This window comes from Notamacropus eugenii, chromosome 3 (assembly GCF_028372415.1).
Source record: "Notamacropus eugenii isolate mMacEug1 chromosome 3, mMacEug1.pri_v2, whole genome shotgun sequence".
Classification (NCBI taxonomy): Eukaryota; Metazoa; Chordata; class Mammalia; order Diprotodontia; family Macropodidae; genus Notamacropus; species Notamacropus eugenii.
The window spans coordinates 19,951,314-19,974,513 of record NC_092874.1 but is presented as its reverse complement, the minus strand read 5'-3'; the positions used below and the strand labels follow the sequence as shown (position 1 = coordinate 19,974,513).

Below are 23,200 nucleotides of genomic sequence, written 5' to 3'. Positions count from 1 at the left end.
AAACTTAAAAATAAAATAAAAAAGAAAGACATTTCATGTGCACAGCAGAACATGAGAGGGTCCAGAATATACAGCAATAACAGCATCTCAAGAAAACCTGCATATTAAATACTATGCATTAAGTTGAAAGCTGCCTATCTCTGTTTCCTTGTAGGTTTTCTTTTGTTCTCTGCTGTGCACCTTTTTCTTTTTCCCCATTCCTACACCCTACCCACCACCCCAAGGCTACAACTGAGCATGGATATATTTATAGATAGATGTTGACATATACATATGCATAAATACACATACATACATACATACATACATAAACATATACTTTCCCTAGGAGATTCTACTCCTAATCTAGACCCCTTTAGCTCTTAAGCTCTTATGAGTCATGGACCCCCTTGGTCTTCTGGAAAAACCTTTGGACCACTTCTCAAAATCACTGAGCAAAGCAAAATGTAAATAAATGAAACAAATTGCTGGATATCTTCTCCTTCCCATCAGAATGTAATCTCATTGAAGGCAGGCACTGGCTTTTGCCTTTCTTTGTATCCTTTCTGCTTTGTATAACCCTGGCTTATAGTAAGCACTTAATTAATATTTATCAATTATTAATATGTATCAACAAGTATTGAAAAATATTTATCAATTATTTGCTAAATAGCCCTATTTACTCTTCTAAGACTAGAAAATAACTATTTTTATCCCAAATAGAGTTTTCCCTTCTCTGGGCTAATTATCCCTACTCCCTTGATTTAGGATGAAAGTGAAGCCTTTATTTATCTTTGTGGAGAAAGTAATCCCCTCATCTCCCTAGATAGCTGTCCATTCTTCATCAGTTCTCCCTTCTCTAAGATGGACTTAGAGTTTAACTAACTCCTTTTATAGTTAGAAATCTTTGAGTTTGTGATCAGTTTAATGGGCACTTGAAAGTGCAGTGCTGAAAGATGTTTTTTTCACTCAGTTCTGCTCCTGGAAGAGCCATGTTAATTGGCCCACTGACTTGCAGTCAGTGCCCATGGCCTTGCAGACTAAGAGATCTCTTTGTTTTGCTGGGGGGTCATTTTTACAAATTACCACTCTTCCAAACCTTGGGAAGCACACTCAGACTGGGGAGGTAACAATTTCAGAGAAGGACATTTTAAATCTGAGAGGATAGCACAGATATTTGGTGTCAAAGCTGAGGACAAGTGCAGAAGAGTGGCAGTTAAGGTGTACTCTTAGGGTCATCATAGACTAATAATCAGAAGAGACTTTAAAGGTTCTCTGGTCCAAACTCATTTTACAGATGAAGAAACTGAGGCACAGGAGGTGGAGTAAGCAGCAGCACAAGTTCTGAACCTTTGACCCCAAGCTTAGCACCATCAGGGTTCTTTCCCCTGCACTGCCCTGACCTCCTGTGATAAAATATTACTTCCTAACTTCTTTTAAGACCTGCTCTCAGCTCCATCTCCTGGACAAACCCTCCCGCCCTCAATTAATTCAGTTCCATTAACATTTATTAAATCCATCCCGTACATCAGGAATTGTGTTTCCATATTTAAATGCTGTATTCTCCCCCCTTCCTAGAGTATAAGCTCCTTGAGATCAGGGGCTGGTTCATTTTTGTCTTGGTTTTTCCAGTGCCTAATACCAAGCCGGTCACTTACTAAATATTTGTTGAATTGAACTGAAAATCACCCAGCTGGGAAATACGACTGTATGATGTGAAGAGCAGACAATTTCCTTGTCAGCTGACTCTACTTTGAAAAAGATAAGGAGAAAATGTGAGGGCAGTTATCCCTGCTAGGACCCATTAGTTCTGTTTGGTCTGTAATGAAAGTCCTCAGACTGTGTAAGAGCTGGTCTTGGCTGCCCATGCAGTCTGATTTTCTAAAACTGGACCCATTCAGCTATAGCTTTGGTTTGTACAGGCAGCAGAATTTCCCAGCACATCTCTACCCATCTTATTGTACAATTTGGAGAGTAAAGACCAAGCTAAAGGATTAGAAGAAGAGGTGTGAGCCCTTGGGTAGTTCCTTCTGGACCGGTAGACTGTCCCCTCTCAGAACTGGCCCCTAGGGTTGTGGGAGGCGCCTAGAGGTAACTCCAGGGATGGCCAGTCAGCATCATGTAAGACCTCTCCAGCCAGGGAAAGTGTATTGTTAAGGACTGATTACCACATTTCAATGTAGGCATGGATCAGCTGGAGGATGGCTAGGATGGTAAAAGTGCTTGAAAGAACCAGGGATGTTTAGCCTGAAGGAGAGAAAACTACTCAAGAGCCTGCTAACCAGCATCAGGCGATTGAAGGGCAGTCATAGGAAAAGGAAAGGGATTTGTTTCTTATTCCGACAGAACCAGGAGTAATGAATGGCAGCTGCAGAGAGGCTGATTTCAGTTCTCTGAAAAGATAAACTTCCTAAGAGTTGTTGCTCTCTTATGTTGGATTGAGCTGCTTTGGTTTCCCCAAAGTGTTCTGACAGAGACTGGGTGTCTGTTTGTGTGAGATGAGTTGGTTGAGATGAACACTAAGGTCTCTCCTAACTCTGAGACTCTAGAGAACATACGCTCCCTGAGGACAGGTTTTTTCTGGTCCTATTTTTAGATTCCCATCTTCTGGTGCGGTGCTTTGCAGATCATAGGTGCTGGTGGAGGGTAAGCTCCTTGAGGCAGGGGATTATTCTATTTTTGCTTTGAAGTCAAGTGCTTAAAGAACATTTATTGAGTACTGACTGTGTGCTGCTTGATCGCTTCTTGATTTGACTCCATCCTACAGGGACACACGAATGCCATATCTTCTTCTCCTGGCCCTGCACCTCCAGGGTGTCTGCATCCATCAACACTAATAATAGTATTAACCAGCATTTGTAGTACTTTAGGATTTGCAAAGAACTTTACTCATAGCATTTCATTTGCTCCTCACAACAACCTTGGGTGGTGGGTGCTACATCTTACACATGAGGAAACAGGTGAACAGAGGTTAAGTGACTTGCCCAGGGTCATATAATTAACGAGTGTTTGGAGCTGGATTCAAACTTGAATATTTCTGTCTTCAAGTCAGACACTATCGATTCAGCAACCTAGTTGCCCCATCTAGAAACAAAAACATCCTAAAATCCAAAGGGTAAAACACATTGGAACCCTGAACCACAGCATGGGACTTGGAGTCAGTCAATAAACATTTATTAAGCACTTACTGTGTGCTAGGATCCCCCTCTGCTAAGCTCTAGAAATATAAAGAAAGGCAAAAAACGTTGTGCCTGTCCTTAGAGAGCTCACATTGCAAATCAGGAGACAACAGGCAAACAGCTCTGTACCTTTGGAATTAGGAAAATCTAAATTCAGATACTGTCTCTGTCTCTTTATGATCTCTGTGATCTTGGACAAATCACCTAATTTCTCTGGGACTGAGAAATAAAGAGGTACACCTGTGAGGGCTGGGTACCGAAAGGCAAAGGGGATTTATCCAGAGGGTCTTGGGCCTGATGCCGGCTGTGCTTTGTTTCTGGGGTGGCTCCATTTCCCATCTCCATGCCTCACTGTAGGCCATTGCCCATACGTTGAATGCATCCTCTTCTTACCTTCATCTCATCAACTCCCACAATTCCTTCAGAACACAGCCCGGGTTCCCCACAGAGCCTTACCTGACCTGACCGATTCCTAATGCCATTGCCCTCTTGAAAAAATGACTTTGTACTTCTGGGTGTGCACACTGGATTTCCCAGTGGCATGCAAACTCCTCAAAAGCAAGGTTTGTTTTATATTTTATCTCTGTATCCTCAGTGAAACGATACTAGGTGGTACAGTGTATAGGGCTGGGCTGAGAGTCAAGACCAGAGTTCAAATCCAGCCTCTGACATTTACTGTGTGACCCTGGGTAAGTCACTTCACTTCTGTTTGCCTCAGTTTCCTCATCTGTTAAATGGAGATAACAGCACCTGCCTCTCAGAGTTGTTGGCACATAGTAGGCATTTAATACATGCATATCCCCTTCTCTTTCAGCATATTACACAATGTCCAGATCTTTATAAATGCTTACTGATTGATTGACGGAAGCATTGTACTTTGTATGGGTATTGGTAGGACAAGGAGGCTCTTAGGTCAAGGAGACAGTGTGGTCTGACCCAACATCAAGAGGACCTTGCTTCGAATCCCATCTTTGACCTTTAGCACCTGGGTGAAGTCCTCTCTGGGCCTCAATTTCTCGTGTCTGTAAGATCAGGAGGTTGAACTCGGTAGTCCCTGACTGAGGTCCCTTCTAGCTTTAGAGCAGAGATCCCATGACTGTGTTTGGGCCATCTAAATGTGCCAGTGCTTTACTTAAAAAACAAACAAAATGGACCAGGGAAGTCAGGTTTGCCTTGGGGATTCTGTGGGTTCCTGTCAATGATGTTGGCTTGTCTGGGAGGACAGGTGGGTCTCGGTGGGGAAGGCTGAGGAGGAAGTGGTCAGTGACCTTTGTTCATTCCCAGGGAGCAGAAGGGAACACCAGAAACCTGATGCTTTGGGAAACTTAGCCTAGTGACCCACCTGAGTGGCAATTGCCCAACCTGCTCTGGAGGTATTTGCCTAGCCTTGACTGCCTCAAATGAAGCAGGGCATCTCTTTGTCCTCTTCCGCCAGATTGCTTACAATCTGAAACCCCCCAGGTCAAACATCATTATCTAATGATTGGAACAAAATGAAAGTCCTGGAGGCCTGTTTGGGTTGGGTTTTGTTTTTTGTTTTTTTTTTTGAGAAAGACCTCTAGCTGATAGCTGCCCCCAACCTCCCCATCGTTGAGGCGCTCTGTCCTCGGGTAACTCCATGAAATTTTCAGTTCTGTTCTGCCGGTTCCTGTATCGATTACACTCATTTGCACAAAGCTTCCCATCCTATTGACTCGCCTGGGTGACATTCTCCCGAAAGGAATAGAGGAAAGGATGCTTTACTGCCCCAAACAAGGGGGAACTGTGTTTCAGGAAAAAAGTAAAAAGGGCTGCAAGTGAGTAGGGTGGCCTTGGGGAATACAACCTCAGAAGGCTCCTGATCTTTCTTGCATTGATTAAAAGCAGGAGGCCCATGGAGCATCAGGGATACTGTGGGTTCTATTAAGAAAAGGATATTGGGTAGCCAGCTTCTAGCCTTGTTCCAGAAAGGAGGCCAGCCTGGCTGAGGGGAAATGGTGAAGTTGGTCACCCAGGGGATGGGAATTTGAGGGTTACCCATTTAGGGGAGACACCTGAAATCCCATGCCTTTTTACACACTCAGTCATGCCTGGGCCTTCTTTCTTTTTCCTCTCACTCTTCCTCCAAATGACTTTCATTGGAGGCAGGAAACAGGAGGTAGGTACTACCTTGAGGCATTGGAATTTTTACAGATGCTGTGAACACCAGCTGTGTCACCAGGTACTAATTGGGCATCTGGGGCCAGCTTCATTTGCTGTTTATAGCTTCTCTCTTTCCTTGCTCCAGTTCATTTTGTAATTTTTAGGACCCACAAAGCTAGGGTCTCCAGAGCGGAGGTTATGACACAGCCCCAAGTTCATGAGACCATAAGGACCCTAAACCCAAGAGCTTAGCAATGCTTCCAGCCTAGTGTCCACACTCGTTATCCTGGGCAGCATATCCTGTGGACATATAATCATAGCTACTGAAGACCCAGAAAGAAAAGTCACTGAAATCCTTGGCCCAGTCCAGGGGCCCAACCTCAGAAACAGATAGGATTTTATCAATGGAAATGTCATTAAAGAAGAGATATGACCATCTGCTTTGTTGCTTCCCCTGAGGACTATGGGACCTTTGCTCCTGATTGCCCTATGTGGTATCTCCCCCGTTAGACTGAGTCCCTTGACAGGAGGGCCCGTCTCCCTCTTCTCTTGTGTCCCCAGGACTTAGCCCAGTGCTCTGCACATAGTAAATGCTTAATGAATGCTCAATTCATTCATTCATTCCGAACCTGATTCTTTACCTATGTCATAGACATGCCTTTTTCCTACCTAGCTACAGAATGAATTGTGAATTGTAAAGCCCCACAATGATGGGGACTGTCACTGGGATTCCTTCAGATTTCTGGTGGGATGAACAAGGACCTTCCAAGGGAGCTGGGGCACAGGGCAAAGACCCTGGGATCTGTAGCGGGGCCCGGAGCTTGACTCTTGGCTTTACTCTTGCCACCATGATGATCTCAGCCCAGTCATTCCTAGACCTTTAGTCCTCAACTTCCCTTTCAATAAGAGCAGGTTGGGCTTAATGATCTCTAGAATCTTTTCCAGTTCAGTTTTTTCCGTACCCTGTAGCTAACCTTTGTATGCCATGTACAGAGACCTTTTACAAATTCCTTCACAAATATGATCTCATCTGATTCTCATAACACTGCTCTGAGGTGGGTGCTATCATTATCCCCATTTTACAGATGACAAAACTGAAATGGAGAGATGTTAAGGGACTTGCCTGGAGTCACACAGCTTGCAGGTGTCTATGTTAGGACTTGCACACAAGATTTCCTGTCCACTACACCACCAAGCTGCCTGTATGAGGGAAAAAAGACCCTACCTTTACAGACTAGTTGGTGAAGTCCATCTCTATGTATTGCTGGTCTGTACAAAATGGAGAACGGGTGATTGAGGGGCAGGTCCTAGAAGTTGGGGCGATGGAGAAGAGCCTCATGCGGAGGGTTACATTTGGATTGTAGCTTCCTGACCACTCAGGATCTAAGACTCTGGGTATTTACCCATAAGAAAGACAGAAATGAGAGATACCCTGGCATAAGGAAGAAAGGACCTTGGAGCCTAGAAGACCTGGGGTTCTAGGAAGACCTGCTGGCTGTGTAAGATGGGCAAACAATTACTCTCCCAGTGCCCCAGATGACTGCCTAAGACTGGAAGGTTGCAGACACTATGCATAGGTGCAGGGAGCTTCCATATGAGAATTCCCTGCCTCAGTGAAGTCATATGCCAAAAAACTCCAAACAAAACAAAACTGGACAGGGGTAAAGGGCGGGGCAGCAGAGAGGAAGCGGTGGTATCAGTATGAGGGAGTGGGGAAACAGCTGCACTGTTGAGTGAGTTGGTCCTCGCCTGGGATTCCCCAGACTGGATACGTCCTGGCTCCTGCCTGTCTGCTTCTGGCACTGGAAAGACTGAAGGCCCATCTGCTCCTTCTCCAGATGAGCACATTTTGGGGCCTGTTTGGTCCTCCTCCACTGACTGTGCTCGGCTCTTCCAAGAAAGACTGTCCTTGGAAAGTGCTTACATTGTTTGGCAGTGACTAGAAGAGGGTCCCATATTTCCTGTATATTATGAACCTACAGTTTCTGGACTCCATAGTGTATAAATAAAATGGAGTCATCCCTTGGCTTTTGCTCAGTGTCTCTGTGTTTGGGGAGGGGGATCGTTCAGAGTGAATATGAGTCAACTAAAGCATTCACTTCAATAATGAAAAGAAATCAGATCCATGGTGCATCATTTGGGGCAGGATGCTAAACTATTTCTGTGTCTTTGTGGGTAGCTCAGCTTCCAGTGTCCCAGCTCTTTGGGGGGTGGCCCATGGGTCATCCTTGGAGCCCACATTCCACAGGGCAGGAGCATGTCAGGGGAGGAAGCTGATCTTCCTTAGCTTATTTCCAGCTCATTAAAATTGGGTTATTGATGGCTAGCAAGGGCAAGATACAAGCCCTTGCTGAAGTGGGGGAGGGAGAAGGTGCATCTGGAGCAGAAGATGGAACGTGAGGCCAAACAAAGGAATTCTCCCATCAAGGAGAGGGACACTTTTCTTCCTTAATGAAGAGGCAATTAATGTCCTTTTTTTTTTTTTTAACCACCAAGACAATGTAGTTTTTTCTTCTAGTCTTAGGTTCTTTTTATTTTAGTGTACAAAATAAGTTTTACTGATGCCTTTCTTTTTCCAATTTTAGTCAGTTCTGGAAATGTCTCTCTCCATCTCTTCTAAATGACTCCTCCCTTCTTGTTAAAGTTGTGTCTGACTCTCTGTGACCCCATTTGGGGTTTTCTTGGCAGAGATACTGGAGTGGTTTGTCTTTCCTCCTCCAGCTTTACCAATGAGGAAGTGAGGTCAACAGAGGTTAAGTGACTTGCCCAGGGTCAGACACCTAATACATATCTGAAGGCAGATTTGAACTCAAGTTTTCTTGACGCCAGACCCAGTGCTCTATCCACTGCCTCATTGACCACCTGTGGGCTCATTGGGTCATCACCACTAGATTCACGTGATTGCCCTGGCTCATTTTTCAGAGCTTTGGGATGGTTTCCTGCATCCTTTAGTACATAGCTTTCCCTTCCATCCCCTTTTAAAATCCTAAAATATTTAGAGTTAAGAGATGACTGAAGAATCATTATCTTTGATGGAAATGGGCCATTTGTGTAATTGCTGGCCCAATTCCCAGCATTGAGAGCACTTTCTTTTCCCTCCCAAGGCCGAGCAGAACTGGAGAACTGGCAAAAGCATGGACTGGCAGGCACGAGGCTACATGTTAGCCCAGGCTGTCTCCCATTTCCTTTCTGTTGAGTCAGAGGTCACATGGGGGAGGCTTAGGCCTCAGGATGAGTTCTGAGGGTGGTCCATGGTAGTATTCTGTTTTTCCCCTGGTTCTCAGCAGGCATTGGACACTCAGGCTTCTTGGACAAGACAATCCAAATGGCCAGATGCAGGATTTCCAGCCCAAACACCATACATAAGCAAAGATCTGGAAGTCTGAATGATGGAAAAACACCGGCTTGGGGCTAGGGGAGTATGGCTCAAGCGAGAGGGCAGCTGTGCAGGAAGGTTAAATGTTTGGGATCAAGACAGGATATTTAATGAATTTTCAACTCTTAAGCTGCAGGTCAGTTTTTTTGGTTTTGATCCTGAGCCTTGGAGACACATGGGAATCTCCCTTTGGGAGGAGGAGTTTCAGTGAGATTAATTCCCATGGACATAAGGTTTGGAAAGCTTTGTGATACATGGGACAGAGGGCAGTATCTAGGGCTTGCCAGATCCCTCCAGGAAGAAAGGGCCCCCTCACTCAGCAAATATTTGTGCCCAAGTATGGAGAGCAGCAAGGGAAAAGCCCAGCAAACTCCTGCCTCCTTGGAGGAGTTTCTGTGATTTAGCATCTGTAAAGAAGTTTCTTTTTTATTGCTTTTTTGGTCCAACAACAGGAGAGTGTTCAGAATGAATATAGATAGCGCCAGCTGGGAGCCTCGTACAAACTGGAGCAGCCAGGCGTCAGAATGATCACTTCCCCAAACAGGAAACCACAAAATGTTAGAGATTAAGGTCACTAGATCATGGGGGAAAGAACACAGGCACGTCTGCGGGGTATTAGCATGTTCTGTGAGAGGGACAAAAACCAGGCACTTCTGGTACCCAAGGACAAAGCTGAAAGGGATGGTCAGCTCAGGTGTGTCCCCAAAGAATAGCAGTTACCAGAGAAATGAAAATGGCAACCTTCTCCCAATTGTTTGCTTGGGTTTTTCTTGAAGACTAAAGATTGAGCCTGTAAGTGTCTGCAACAGAATTTGTTTGGGGTTTTCTCTTCCATATGTACCGACTGGCATGTGGGACGGAGTCAAAATGACTTCCCCTTAATACAAGCTATTTACCCAGATTAGAAGATTTGGAGCTGAAAGGACCAGAAAGGCCACATCATCCAATTCTTTCATTTTCCAGTGAGGAAACTGAGAGCCAAAGAGAAGAATTTATAGGCTCATAGCTGGGAGGGGCCTCAGAGTTCACTGATACCAAACCCCTTTAGCTTATCATTTAAATATATTTTTGTTAAAAGCTACGTCCACATTCATGAGTGTCATTTAAGAAGTTATGATCTTAACAATCATTTCACCCCCTCATTTTGCACCTGCAAAAATGAAGGCCCAGAGAAACAGGACTGTTCTGCCCCAAGCCATCCTGGTAGTGAGTGGCAAAGTCAGCATTTGAACCCAAGTAGCAGGATCCAGACACCCTATTTTTTTTCTGCTGTTGTCCCAAGCCTTCCTAGGCATAGATTTAGACCTGGAAACAGAACTTAGAGACCATTTAGACCAATCCATTCATTTTACATTGGAGGAAACTGAGACTTGAAGAGGTGGGAACTGGACTTGCCCAAGGTCACAAAGTCAGTGGGCAGAGCTCGGACTCTTTTCTTTTTTTAACATTTATTTTTTCCCCTGTCACAGTTAAATAAGACTGGCATTCTTCCTTTCTCATGAGAAGTCCTGCTCACTTTTTGCATCCTGGCTGTTATGTGGGTTTACAAAACTTCATTGCATTGGAATCAGAGCTTGGGTCACATGTAGGTTCTCAAGAGCTGAGAAGGCTAAGCAGAGAAGGTGCTATTGGCCAATGGTGTAGTGCGGGATTGGATTGTTGCTGAGTTACTTCTGTTGTGTCTTACTCTTCATAATCCCATATGTGGTTTTCTTGGCAAAGATACTGCACTGGTTGGCCATTTCCTTCTCCATCTCATCTTACAGAGGAGGAAATTGAGGCAAATAGGGTTAAGTGACTTGCCCAGGGTCGCACAGTTAGTAAGTGTCTGAAATCACATTTGAACTCGCACCTCAGGAAGTGGTTAGACTAAATGAATCTGCAAGGACTCTTCCAACTCTAACTTTGTGATCTGATGACAAAGTTAGTTACTTTTGACATTGAAGCCTCTGTGAGTATTTATGCCAAATTCAGCCCAATGTGGGCTCATACATACAAAAGGTAAAATCAATGAAATTAGAAGGGTAGCTTATGTATTGTCCTGCTGTATTTAGGATCATAGGATTGTACATTTAGAACAGAGAAGAACCTTAGAAAGTGAAGAAGAATTAAGAAGCCTCTTAACGAGGGTGAAAGAGGAGAATGTAAAAATGGACTTAAAGTTTAGCATAAAAAAAGGTCTCTTGGCAAGTGGTCCCATCACTTCCCGAAAAATTGGGAGAGAAAAAATCAAAGCAGAGCCAGATTTTATATTCTTGAGCTCAAAGATTACTGCAGATAGTGACCACAGCAATGAAATTAAACGACGCTTGCTCCTGGGAAGGAAAGTTATGGCAGATCTGGACAACATACTAAAAAGCAGAAACGTCACCTTGCTGACAAAGTTCTGTAGAGCCAAAGCTATGATTTGTCCAGTAACAATGTGTAGCTGTGAGAATTTGACTGTAAAGGAAACTGAGCACCTTAGAATCAATGCTTTCAAATGGTGGTGCTGAAGAGACTTTTCAGAGGCTCTTAGACAGCAAGGAAATAAAATCAGCCAATATGTAAAGAACTTAATTCAGCCTATTCACTAGAAGGTCACTTACTGAAGCTGAAGCTTAAACATTTTGGTCACATAATGAGAAGATGGAACTCACTGGAAAAGACCCTGATGTTGGGAAAGATTGAAGGCAAAAGAAAAAGGGAATGGCAAAGGATGAGATGGATGGATGGATATTGTAATGGAAACAATAAACATGAGCTTGGACAGACTTGAAGAGAGACTGGAAGATAGAAGGACCTGGTCTGCTGTGGTTCATGGGGTGATGACGAGTCAGACACAATTGAATGACTGAACAACAAAAAGGACCTTAGAGCCCAACTCCTTCTCTTTATAGGCAGAGAAACGGAAGCCCCCAGAGGTGACATTGCTTGTACAAGGGCACACAGGGAGTCAATAAAGAAGCGTTTAAGAGCCCATTCTGTGCCTTTCACTGTGCTAAGCCCTGGAGAGACAAAGAAAGGCAAAAGACAGTCCTTGCTCCCAAGATGTATAGTAGGGGAGATAATACAAACAGCTATGTACAAACAAACTATACTCAAGGTAAATGTGAGAGTTATTGTGACGATAGTGAGTCAGCTAGGATGGTGCAAATGGATTGCCTTGCTGCTGTGAGGGCTCAATCAAAATTATGGAACAGATTTTTAATGGACCCAGACAGCAGGTATTAAGTTTCAGAGCCAGATTTCAAATCCAAGTTATAGAGCATAGATATTTAGAACTGAAAGGGGCTATCCTGTCCAACAGGGAAGTAAAGTGACTTACCCAGGTTCACATGGCTACTAAGTGTCTGAGGAATTTGAACCCAAGTCTAAGACCAGTGCTTTCTCCACTATGGCATGTTGTCTCCTGACTCCAAAATTTTGTGGGAGTGGGGAATGCTCACTTGTGGAGATGAGTTAGAATCCCGAATAATCTGGTGATTTATTCCCATTATGAAAATAGACTCTAAGCCAAAAACTCTAAGAGTGTAGTGGGATTTGGATCATGAAGTAGTGGGCTAATCCTATAGGAGAGTTAGATAAATGGAATTCTATAAATTTGACTCCTCCTTCAAAGAAGACAAGGAAATTGGCTTGCAGTCATGAAGTCACCTCACTCCCTCTGGTCACTGACCACTTCATAGTATAACAGAGCCAAGACCTATGCAGATGGAGAGAAGCTCATTGGTTCTACACGCCCACCCTTTGGCAGGCATGCTAAAAGCTGCCCACTTTCTAGGTCCACTTCAATGATTCATTGGGTCTGTTCATTTCAGTTAATGTTGGATACAGATTTACTGCTTGAGTGAGGCTGTATTTAATAAGTTATGAGCCCAAAGGACCACATCCCACCTTAGCCTAGAAAACTCAACATGGCAGGTAAGCAGGGAGCTAGGTCTAGGTTAAATAAAATTGGCAAGGCCCTTAGTATTAAATCTTTCATCTGTCTGTCTCTAAGACATCACACCCACTCTGGAGCTGGTTTCTAAAGTCTTTTGTATTCTTGGTGTTTGGCACATAGGAAACATTTCATTTGGCCATCTTATATTTCCTGGATCATGTCTTTTGTGCTGATTCCAGACACAAGTATCATTTAAGGAAAAGCTTCTTAAGTATTAGAACTATCCCAGTTTTCCTACCTTCTCAATGAGTGGGGTGGAGGATGGGGAAGAAAAGAATTTGGAACTAAAAATAAAAATAAAATAAAACTGATTAAAACAACAATTATCCCAGAGTAGAATACAATAGACTGTTTTGGGAAATAGTGAGTTCTATCGTATTTGAATTATTCAAATGAAAAAGGGATGGGGCCTGGACTCCTGATTTCATTGGTTTAGGGTAATTCCAGAGCCAGATGAGGAAGCTCCTCCTACCAGTACCAATCAGCCCCTTCTCTGTAACTTACCATCTTAAGAGGGTGACCTAGACCAATGAGTGATTAACCGGAGTTATGTGGCTAGGATATGCCAGAGGCAGGATTTTAACCCAGGTCTTCTGGATTTCAGGCTATCTCTCTATTTTTCAGGGACAAATTGGTCTCTGAGGTCCCTTCTAATATTGATACTTTGAATAAATGCTTGACTGATCATTGGGAAGCATTTTCTTTTCCATTCCGTAATGACTGCTATGCTTGGGTTTGAAAGATCAACTTGGGGAACCCATGGTAAGGTATCAATTTCTATGGGAAAAGAACTGGGAGTCCTGGTGGGTGGCAAATTCAAAGTGAGCCCCCAGGGTGACAAGGAAGATAGAACGCTATCACAACATGGCATTGAGTTAATTATGAGACAGCATAATGATGGTGAAATGAATACAAATTAGAACTCAAATTCTGCCTCAGATACTGGCCCTGGGCATTGACTCAGACCCTGAGCAAGACACTCAACCTTTGCCTACCTTAGGGTCCTCATCTGTAAAGTGGGGATCAAGACAGGGTTGTTGTGAGGATAAAGCGAGATAACATGCAATTTGCTTGTAAATCCTAAAGCACTAATTAAAGAATGATAGTGGTGATTTTTTAAGCTTGAGTTGGATGAGATGTCAGAAAGTATCTTGTCCAAACCTCTCATTTTACAGTTGAAGAAACTACAGGCAAGAGAGGGCCTTTTGTACACCCCTGATACCCTGTGGCATCTGGGGGGTTTCATTTCTTTCTTGGAGTGAAATCAGAGTTAAGTCACTAGGCCTTTCTCATAGACTATGACCTAAACCTTTCTTAAGTGGATGTTCCAATGCTGGGCTGAAAGTGGTCATGTGGTGCAATGGGTAGCAGGCTAGATTTAGCGTTGGGGGTCCTGGATTCAAATCCTGACTACCTGAGCGACCTTGAGAATGACACTGAGCATCACAAGCAATGTGAGAGGACCATGATCAATTCATCAAAGAAATTGGGAAGTTTAGCCTGAGGGGTAAAAGGGGGGCCTGAGAGCTGCATTTGAGTATTGGGGGGCTGTTATGTAGAAGAGTGACTGACTGTTCTAATTGACCAAAGAAGAACTAGAAGCAATAGGGAGAAATTACAGAGAAGCAAATTTGTACTTGATGTAAGTAAAAACTTCCTAGTACTTAGAGTCTCCCTTGGGAAGCCATAGTGTTCCTTCCCTCTTCAAGCAAAGGGAGAGTAGAAAGGGAAGGAGCATTTCTTAAGTGCCTCCTAGGTGCTCCTATGTGCTAAGTATCTCATAATTATTATTTCCTTCAATCCTCACAACAAACCTCGGAAGTGGTTGCTGTTACTGTATTCATTTTACTGAGACAGAGGTGAAATGACACACCCAAGGTCACACAATTAGGAATTGTCAGAGGCTAGATTTGAACTCAGGTCTTCCTGACTCCAAGCCCACACTACCACCTCGCACCACCTAGCTTCAAGGGTTGGATAATATTCGTCAGATATATTGGAGAGAGAGTTCTTTTGTTTTTTGGGGGAAGGGGGAGTGGAAGAAGGGAGTAGCCTTTAGACTAATGGCCACTGAGATGTGCTTCAACTCTGAGTCTATGATTCTATAGCCTTAGCCAACTTCCTTTTAAAGGGAATTTTCTTTCACTGCCTTTTGCAAATTTGGAAATGGGAATGGTTCCTTTTGACCTTGACTGCCAAGTGTCAAGGTCAAGAAATTCCATCCAAAGAATACTTGGTTTATTTGTGTCACTGACCCCCAAACCTCAGAGATGTTTGAGATAGACCACAATATAGCAACGAAAGGCTTAGTGCCGAAAGATGTGTTTTTTCATGAATTTTTGTCTGTAGGTTAAATGTCCTTCTCCCACCTTGTTGACCTTTGTGCTTCAAGAAATGAGGAAAGTGACTACTTTTTTTTTTTAGCACCTCAAGACCGTGCCTTTTCTCTGAGTTCCTTTTACAAGTAACTCCTTTCACCCACAAATTCGATAATCTAAATGAGATGGATGAATATTTTAAAAAATACAAATTGCCCAGGTTAACAGAAGAGGAAGTTGAATATTTAAACAACCCCATCTCAGAAAAAGAAATTGAACAAGCCATCAATGAACTCCCTAGGACAAAATCTCCAGGGCCAGATGGATTCACAAGTGAATTCTATCAAACATTTAAAGAACAGTTAATTCCAATACTATATCGACTATATTTGAAAATTGGGGAAGGAGTCCTCCCAAATTCTTTCTATGATCCAAGTAACTCCTTTCTGTTCCTTAAACTAACATTTATGAAGTGTCTGTTATTTGGAAAGACAAAAATCCCAATCATCCCCACCCTGCAGCAGCTTACATTCTTCAGGAATCGATATAAAAATCAATAACATAAAAAATCAATTCAAGGTAATTTGTGGGGAAAGTACTAGTACCTGTGGGGGTGGAGTGGGGATAGGGGTGGGGGAGAACAGGCAGGGTAGGGGCAGTCAGGAGAGGATTCCTGAAGAATGGGGCGTCTTAACATGGGTTCCCTGACCTTGTTTGTTTGTTTTTTACTAAAGCATGGCATAATTGTATTCAATAGAATTGGTTTCCTTTATTATCTCATACGTTTTATTGTATACACTTAAGAGCATGCTTCTGAGGAGTCCTTGGGACTCACTGGGCTGCCAAAGGGGTCCGTGACATAAAAATGCTGTAGTTTTCTGCTTGAGCTGGAGTTTCCATGCAAGGAGGGATTCCAAGAGATAGAGGTGATGAGCGTGTTTCTCCGTTATTGGAGATAACCAGTACAAAGGTGCAGAGATGAGAGATGGTATGTATAGCAAGGGAGGGGAGGGAACGAACACCAACTATGTACCAGGTACTATGCTAAACTCTTTATAAATATCTCATTTGATCCTCACCCTAGGAGGGAGGTGCTATTATTACCCACATTTTACAATTGAGGAAACTGAGGCAACCAGAGGTGAAGTGATTTGTTCTGCACCACACAGCTAGTAGGCATAAGGAGCTGACTCCAGGCTCAGCATCCTGTGGTCTATGCCAGCAGCTGTTTCTAGGAAGAGTGAGAAGGTCCTTTGTCAAGTCCTTGTCAAGAGGCATTGTGGTAAAGGTGTGGAAGTCAGGAAAACCTGCTTTGACTCCAGTCTGGCCAGAGGCGACTTCCTCCACTTTTCTGAGATATGGGAATCCTGGTGCCTCCCTCACAGAACTGTTTGTTGCTAAGCCTTCTTCCATCCTTCTGGCTCCAGGAGCACCCAGCTGGAATACTGTCATAGTCTATGGCAGAATAAATATGGTGGGTTAAAAATAAAACCACTGGAATTCTTCCTGGGGGAGGCCCACAAATGAAGAGGCTGGGGGAAGGGAAGAGGGAGCTGCTTCACTTGATCCTTAATCTGATTTTTTTTTACCCATTGCATTTGACTTATGTACAACTGAGAAGTTAAAAATGTCTTTCTTGCTCTGCAAGGAAAATATTTCTACTTGCCAAAAATAATAGACCTTATATCGCAAAGGCAAGTGAATGCAGCTCCATCCTTCAGTCTCTGAATCCCTAGAGACACTGTTTGTAAACTGAGGGTTGGTCTTTGCAGGATGACCTGGTGAGGTATAATCTATATTTGAGCAGAGAATCAGTCGGAGCAGATTCCTAATTGTCACTTTTGATGCAACTCACACCTTTCCCATTTTTCTTTAGGTAGGAAAATATTCAGCTTCTAAGAGGTGATAAGGGCTGCCATCATCATTCCTAACTTTTTATAGCATTTAACGTTTACAAAATGCTTTACATACATAATCTCATTTGATCCTCAAAACAAACCTGTGAGATAGACATTGATATTGTCTCATTTTACAGATGAGGAAACTGAAGCCAAGAAGGGGTTAAGCTTCTTGTCCAGGGTCACATGTAAGAAGTGGGACTTGAATTCAGGTCTTGCTGGCTCCAAATCCAATGCTTTTTCCATTATACCCCAAGACCTAGTCATTCTTTATTGATAATAGTTGGCAACGTTAATTGTATGAAAATTGAAGACAGCTTTCGTTAGTAAAGTGAATACTAGACTTGGGGACAGCATCCCAAGATGGCCACTTAGTAGCAGTGTGATCCTGGAAAAGTCACTTCTGAGCCTTGGTTTCCCTTTCTATTAAGAAAAAAGTCTAAAAACATCTTCCTTACCTGCCGAATTGTTATGAAACTCAAATGGGAGAATGGAGGTGTCGTGGCAAGAGCTTTGGATTTGGAGGTCAAGGACTTGGGCTTGAATCCTAGTTTGACTCCTTGGCACCTAAACATCCTTGTAAAGTCACTTTGCCTCAGTTTCCCCACATGAACTAGCTGAATCTTTGTGAAAATGCTTTGCATTTGTCAAGTATAATGAGAATAAAGAATATAGATAAGAGCTGTTAGCACTGCAGGGAAGGCAATATGGTGGAAATTTCCAAGGGGTCAGCAACAGTACAAGGGCTACCATGTCTGCCTATGCCACAGTTGTGGGCAGAGGACGTATTTTGTTTTTGTTTCTGGCACATTGGGATTGATCTCCACTGAAGTACCTGCAGGACATTCCCTATTGGGAAAGGACCAAGGATGATGAGTCTACTTCAGCAAGGTAGCTCAGCTGTTTTCTTTCTGGGTCTTTGAGCATCTTAGCTAATCTCTGGGTCCTGCCTCCCCTTTACAGAGGAAATACAACTTAATGACAATTTAATAAGGTTGTACCATTCAGATCCTCCCAGAGGTATCCAGGAAGTTCTATGCTGAGGATTTCTTCACCAGAGTGTCTGGCTGTGTTGGCAGTTACACTTGGAGGCATTCGTCCATGATAATTTTATGCCCCCACACTTCTCAGAAGTCACATGGTGATGAGTATCTTTGGAGATCTCTCCCTTCCTTTGAGTCATGCCTGATAGGGGCGACGAATCTGACACATGCCCCAGAAGGAGATGGAACGAATTAGGTGCGCATCTGGCTTGTCTTGGGGATCATTCTCTCTTCAGTGTAGGTCCAGGGATGAATGACTTTCTAGATGATTATCTTAGCCAATCAACTCTAATCAAGCCCTGCGGTGTGTACAGGGCAGTGTTGCAGCCCTTCCCAATGGTCCAGATCCGATGTAATTGTTTGCACATTGTTGGAGCCAACAGCTGCGGGAGGTTTTTGCAAAGGCTGTAAGGAATCAAGTTCTTTGAGCAACTCTTTTGAATAAACAATACAAATATTTTATTGCATGAGCCTAGATGAGATTTGGAGAGGCTGCTTTAAGCCCATCTGACTTTTTCCCCTTCATTTTCGCTAAGGAGAGTGGGGAGAGGGGGGAGGGTAGTGATGGTAACTAAAGAACATAAAGGGAACATGTGTTTCTCTATTAGACGCACAAAGCCCTTTTATCTTACTGGGAGCCATATCTCTGGGCTGCTGCTTGAGGATTTGGACGGTACAAAAGTCCTGTGTTATTAAGGTGTGTTTAAATCTTTTTCAGAAACTTGAGCCTTGAAGGCAGAAGTTCCTGAATGCTCCGTACCCAACTTGAGGAGTTATCCTAGGATCTTTTCTTTTTGGATCCCCAAGTGAGACAAAGTTCACTTGGAATTAGGGAAATCCTTATTGGGGGATGAAGGAAAAAGGCTCGTCAACAAGTCAGTAAGCATGTATTGAATGACAATGAATTAAACATTCACAATGTGCCAGGGACTGTGCTAAGCACCGAAGATACAATGAAAGGCAAAAAATAAAAAAAATAAAAAATGCCCAGCCCCTGTTCTCAAGAAGCTCACACTCTAGCTGGAGAGATGCATGCAAACAATTAGGCATAAACCAGATGTACACAGGATTACTTGGAGATCATCACCAGAGGGAAGGCACAAACTTTAAGGAGGATCAGGAAATGGTTCTTGTAGAAGGTAGGATTTTAGCTGGGACTTGAAGGAAGTCAGAGAGAGAATTCCAGATATGGAAACTTTGTGGGAATATATTCGAAATCAAATTGAAAATTACCTTTTACAAAAATAGAGAAGGGTAGACATAAGATTATTTCTGCCTGCTTTTTTGAAGGGGGGATGGTGATTATATTTGGCTGCCTTTGGTTACTGATGTTTCTCCTTTAGCCCCTGGGTTTCCCTTCAAAGGCAGGTTTCCCTGAATGCCCCTTCATATTGAAGACACATTATGAGTTTTAGTCATCATCCTCTCCAAACCATAGTTCACAAGCCCCCACCAAAGCGGTTCTTTTATCAGCATACCAGAGGAGATATTAGCTCAAAGCAAAATGTTTTCTTAGTGAAAAGAATCCTTGTCACATACCCAGGGAGTAATCATTGAATATTCATTCAGGGTAGAACAGACACACGGAAAGGATATTTTCATTATTTTGTGGGTGAGTACCATGTTGGTTTAACTAGTGGGTGAATACAAGGTTGGGGTACCCAAAAGAGAGTTTGAGCATGACAAAAACGTGGGATCTCAGGTGTTAATTTGCTTTAAATAGGTTTTTACTTTCCATCCTAGTGATAGTCACAGAGGAAGGAGACATGACTACACTCTGCAAGATGACCATACAGTAAGCTTAAAAATAAAGTCTTTCAAAAAACTTGAGTGATTTTTAATTTATAATATAACACTGAAGTAAGTCAATTAAGCTTGATTTTGTGCTTAAGTGTAATTCGCATTTTCAAAATACCTGTACCTTCAACTCACACATACCTGTATCCATGGATAACAGAAGCTGTCTGTCTCTCTACAAGTAATGTTCAAAGTTTTGCAATTCCTCTGAAAAATGTGAAAAATTTTAGGGGAAAGCCAGAGCTTCTTAAATTTGTTTCAGACCCTCTTTGCTACTGACTATTTGATCTGAAGAAGATTAGGGAGTTTTAGTAGACTGTAAGCTCAACATGAATCAATTCTGTTATGTGATAATTGAGAATTCAAATTTGATCTTAGGCTACTTTTAAGGGAATCACAGCTTTCAGGAATCAGGTGAGAGTAGTATTGTGCTCAGCTCTGGGGAGACCAGTGTGGTTGTAACTGAGGCACCATGGTTTAGGAAAGATGTTGACAAGTCAGAGAGTGTCCAAAGGAGGACACCAGGGAAGGCACTTGGTCATGAAGAGCTTGGTAATGAGAGCTGTCCAGCATGTGGGAGGTCTCCCTCAGGAGGTGGTGCACTTCCCCATTGTGTCTATTGAGGCAAAAACTTTCTTGACACCTAGGAGTGTCAAGGGATTCTTGCTGAGAACTGGATGTAGTTGATGTCTCTGAAGCTCCTGCCAACTCTGAGATTCATTGATAACTGTATTGCTAATTTGCATGCCTGGGTGAAAGTGATGCCACCTCTGAACACCACATTTTGAGCCTTGGATTAGTACATGTGTACACACTATACTATGCACATGTGTACATGCGTGTTTGTATGTGTGCACGCATGCACCAGGAAGCCTTTTCTATTTGCCCTAGCTGCTAGTGCTCTCCCCTCTAAGATTACCTTCCATCTAATCTCTGCTTATTTTTTATGTTCTGATTTGTATGCATTGTCTTTCTCATTAGAATGTAAGATTCTTGAGGGCAGAGGCCATTTTTAGTCTTCCTCTTTATTTTTACCTCAGTGTCTGCACGTAGTAGGCACCTAATAAAGGACTGTAGATGGGCTGATTGATGTGGCAGTCAGGCACTTTCCCTTGGCTAATGTAGCCAATGGATTCCATCAAAGCCCCTGCATTTTCATTTCCTGCCTCATCTCTGGATCTCATTGCAGGTGCTGATCTACAGCGGGCAGTTAGATATCATAGTGGCAGCGCCCCTCACTGAACGCTCCCTGATGGTCACAAACTGGAAAGGACTCCGTGATTACAAGAAGGTGGACAAAAAAATTTGGAAGGTGCACAGCTCCGATGTGGAAGTGGCTGGTTATGTACGGCAAGTTGGAGATTTTCACCAGGTATAGAAAAATAGCAGGTGGCGGGGAGGGGAAAGGGTTCCCCAGAGCATCTTTTGTTGTCGTTGAGTTGTTGCAGTAGCATCTGACTGTTCATGACCCATTTGGGGTTTCTTTGGCAGAGATACTGGAGTGGTTTGCTATTTCCTTCTTAAACTCATTCTACAGGTGAGGAAACTGAGGCAAATAGGGTTAAGTGACTTACCCAGCACCACACAGCTAGTAAATGAAATGAGGCCAGATTTAAACTCAGGTCTTCCTGATTACATGTATTGCTTTATCAACTGCATCACCTAGTTTGCCCCACCCCAAATGTCTAGCAGCTCTTCCAAAGCCAGAGGGTCATTTACTGAATAGGGAGTTTCAAGGGTTCCCCTGTTGTAAGACATGATCATAGCAATGAGGCAGAATGTGGGAAGGAGGCATTTGAAATTCTGTTCCACTCATGCCTTCCTGATGTCTCACTGCAGAGGTAAGATGACCCCGGAATCTTGCAGGCTACCACAGCCAAGTGCAGGGGCTGGCAGGTTTTGCTGAACTGGAAAGACTCCAAAGCATGAGCCTCTGCATGGATGGTGTGATTTTATTGAAAGAGCAGGCTGGCCAACTTTGGAGAGCCTTGTCCCCAAGATGGCCAGACAAAAGGATGGATGTTTTGGCTTCTGAAAACCCATCTGCTAAGTTCTAGGAAAGCTGCCATTTGCACTGGTGGAAGGAGTACCCATGTTGATTAAAGTATAGATCCTTAAGGCATTGAGATACATTCAGCCAAGAGCACTGATTTCTTTAAATTAAGAAATTCCCTTGGTTACACGCATGTAATCAAATTTTTCTGTGCTATAAAATCCAATGACTATAATGAATACAGGGAAGCATGGAAAGACTTATATGAACTGATGCCATGGGAAGTAAACAGAGCCAAGAACACAATATATAGAATGATTACAATGAGGTAAGTAGAAAGAACAGTAATCACAAAACTATCAAAAATTAATGTTGTGAAACTACAAGGCACAAGCTGGCCCCCAAGAAGAGGTGTGAGAACCTACCTCCGCACATTCCTCTGAGATGTGAGGATGGGGTGGACTCCACAGATAGGGAATGAGGCGTATAATTTCAGAGTTGGTTTCTTTGGGAGGTAGGGTGGGGAATGTACTGATTAGTTTTGCCAGATGTTTTTTTCTCTTCTTCCCTAAAAAAAATATCTTTGTGGTAAAGGATGACTTTGGGGGAGGGGTCAGAGGAGGAAGAAAGGGAAATTTAAGCAAGGCAAAACCAAAAGGATATTATTAAAATTTATTTTTAAAAAATTAAAAAGTCTCTTGGATAGGCTGGAAATTTTTTTAATGTTATTGATATCAGGTTTTTCTGTCACCTTGATTTCCCAATATATCCTTCTTCTTCTTCCTCCCAGAGAACCATTCCTTATAACAAATTTTAAAAAAGAAAAAAGAGAACAGTTCATTGTCACCCATGTTCAGCAGCATAGATAGTGTTCCACACTCGTGGTTCCCAACCTTTTCAAAGCAGAAAGGGAGATTTTATCATATCTTTTCATTGGGGTCCAGCCTTGATCTTTATAATTTTATTACAATGGCTTGATCATTACAATATTACATTATAATATTCAGTTTTGATTTTTTTTTAACCTTCACGTTCAGATTCCCTTTTTGTCAATTTTATTTTGCATCAGTTCATGCAAATCTTCCCCTATACTTTTCTTCATTCTTTTTGGTGAGTATTTCTTATACCATCGCCAAAGTGCAGCCCATTCATGAGCCACAGTTGACTTGGGTGCCTAATCTTTCACCTAACTGATTTGGAACAGGGCTACTTTTTTGGAGCTTCAGGACATGTCTTGTGTTGCAATAATTTTGCATTGGGGAGATAAGCTTGAAATCAGGAAGATTTGAGTTCAAATTTTTCCTCTATGTCATGCTAGTTACATGACCTTGACCAAGTCATTTTACTTCTCCAGGCGTTAGTTTTCTTACCTGTTATATGAGGGTGCTGAACCAGATGGCTTCGTAGGTCCCCTTTAGCTGGAAATCTATGGTATAAGTTGGAAAACTTGAACATATTTGGGGGTACACAGTTGTACCTATGTGTTATTCAGGTAAAGAACTATTCACACAGGATGCAGATGATATACATTGCACTTAGTAAGTACTTAACAAATGCTTGTTGATCTGACT

The 23,200-nt window shown here is 42.8% G+C and overlaps 1 protein-coding gene across 4 annotated transcripts in view; it reads left to right on the top strand.

Annotated features, from left to right (window-relative positions):
• The window catches only part of CPVL (carboxypeptidase vitellogenic like), a 124,203-nt gene that overhangs the window by 77,874 nt on the left and 23,129 nt on the right, over positions 1-23,200 (top strand). For 3 of the 4 annotated variants that reach the window (XM_072651031.1, XM_072651028.1, XM_072651029.1), the window contains exon 12: positions 20,826-21,008. In XM_072651031.1, the coding sequence (XP_072507132.1) occupies positions 20,826-21,008 (183 nt within the window). Of the gene's footprint in view, positions 1-6,364; positions 6,531-20,825; positions 21,009-23,200 lie in introns of those variants that run through there. The other variant, XM_072651030.1, reaches the window with a different exon arrangement.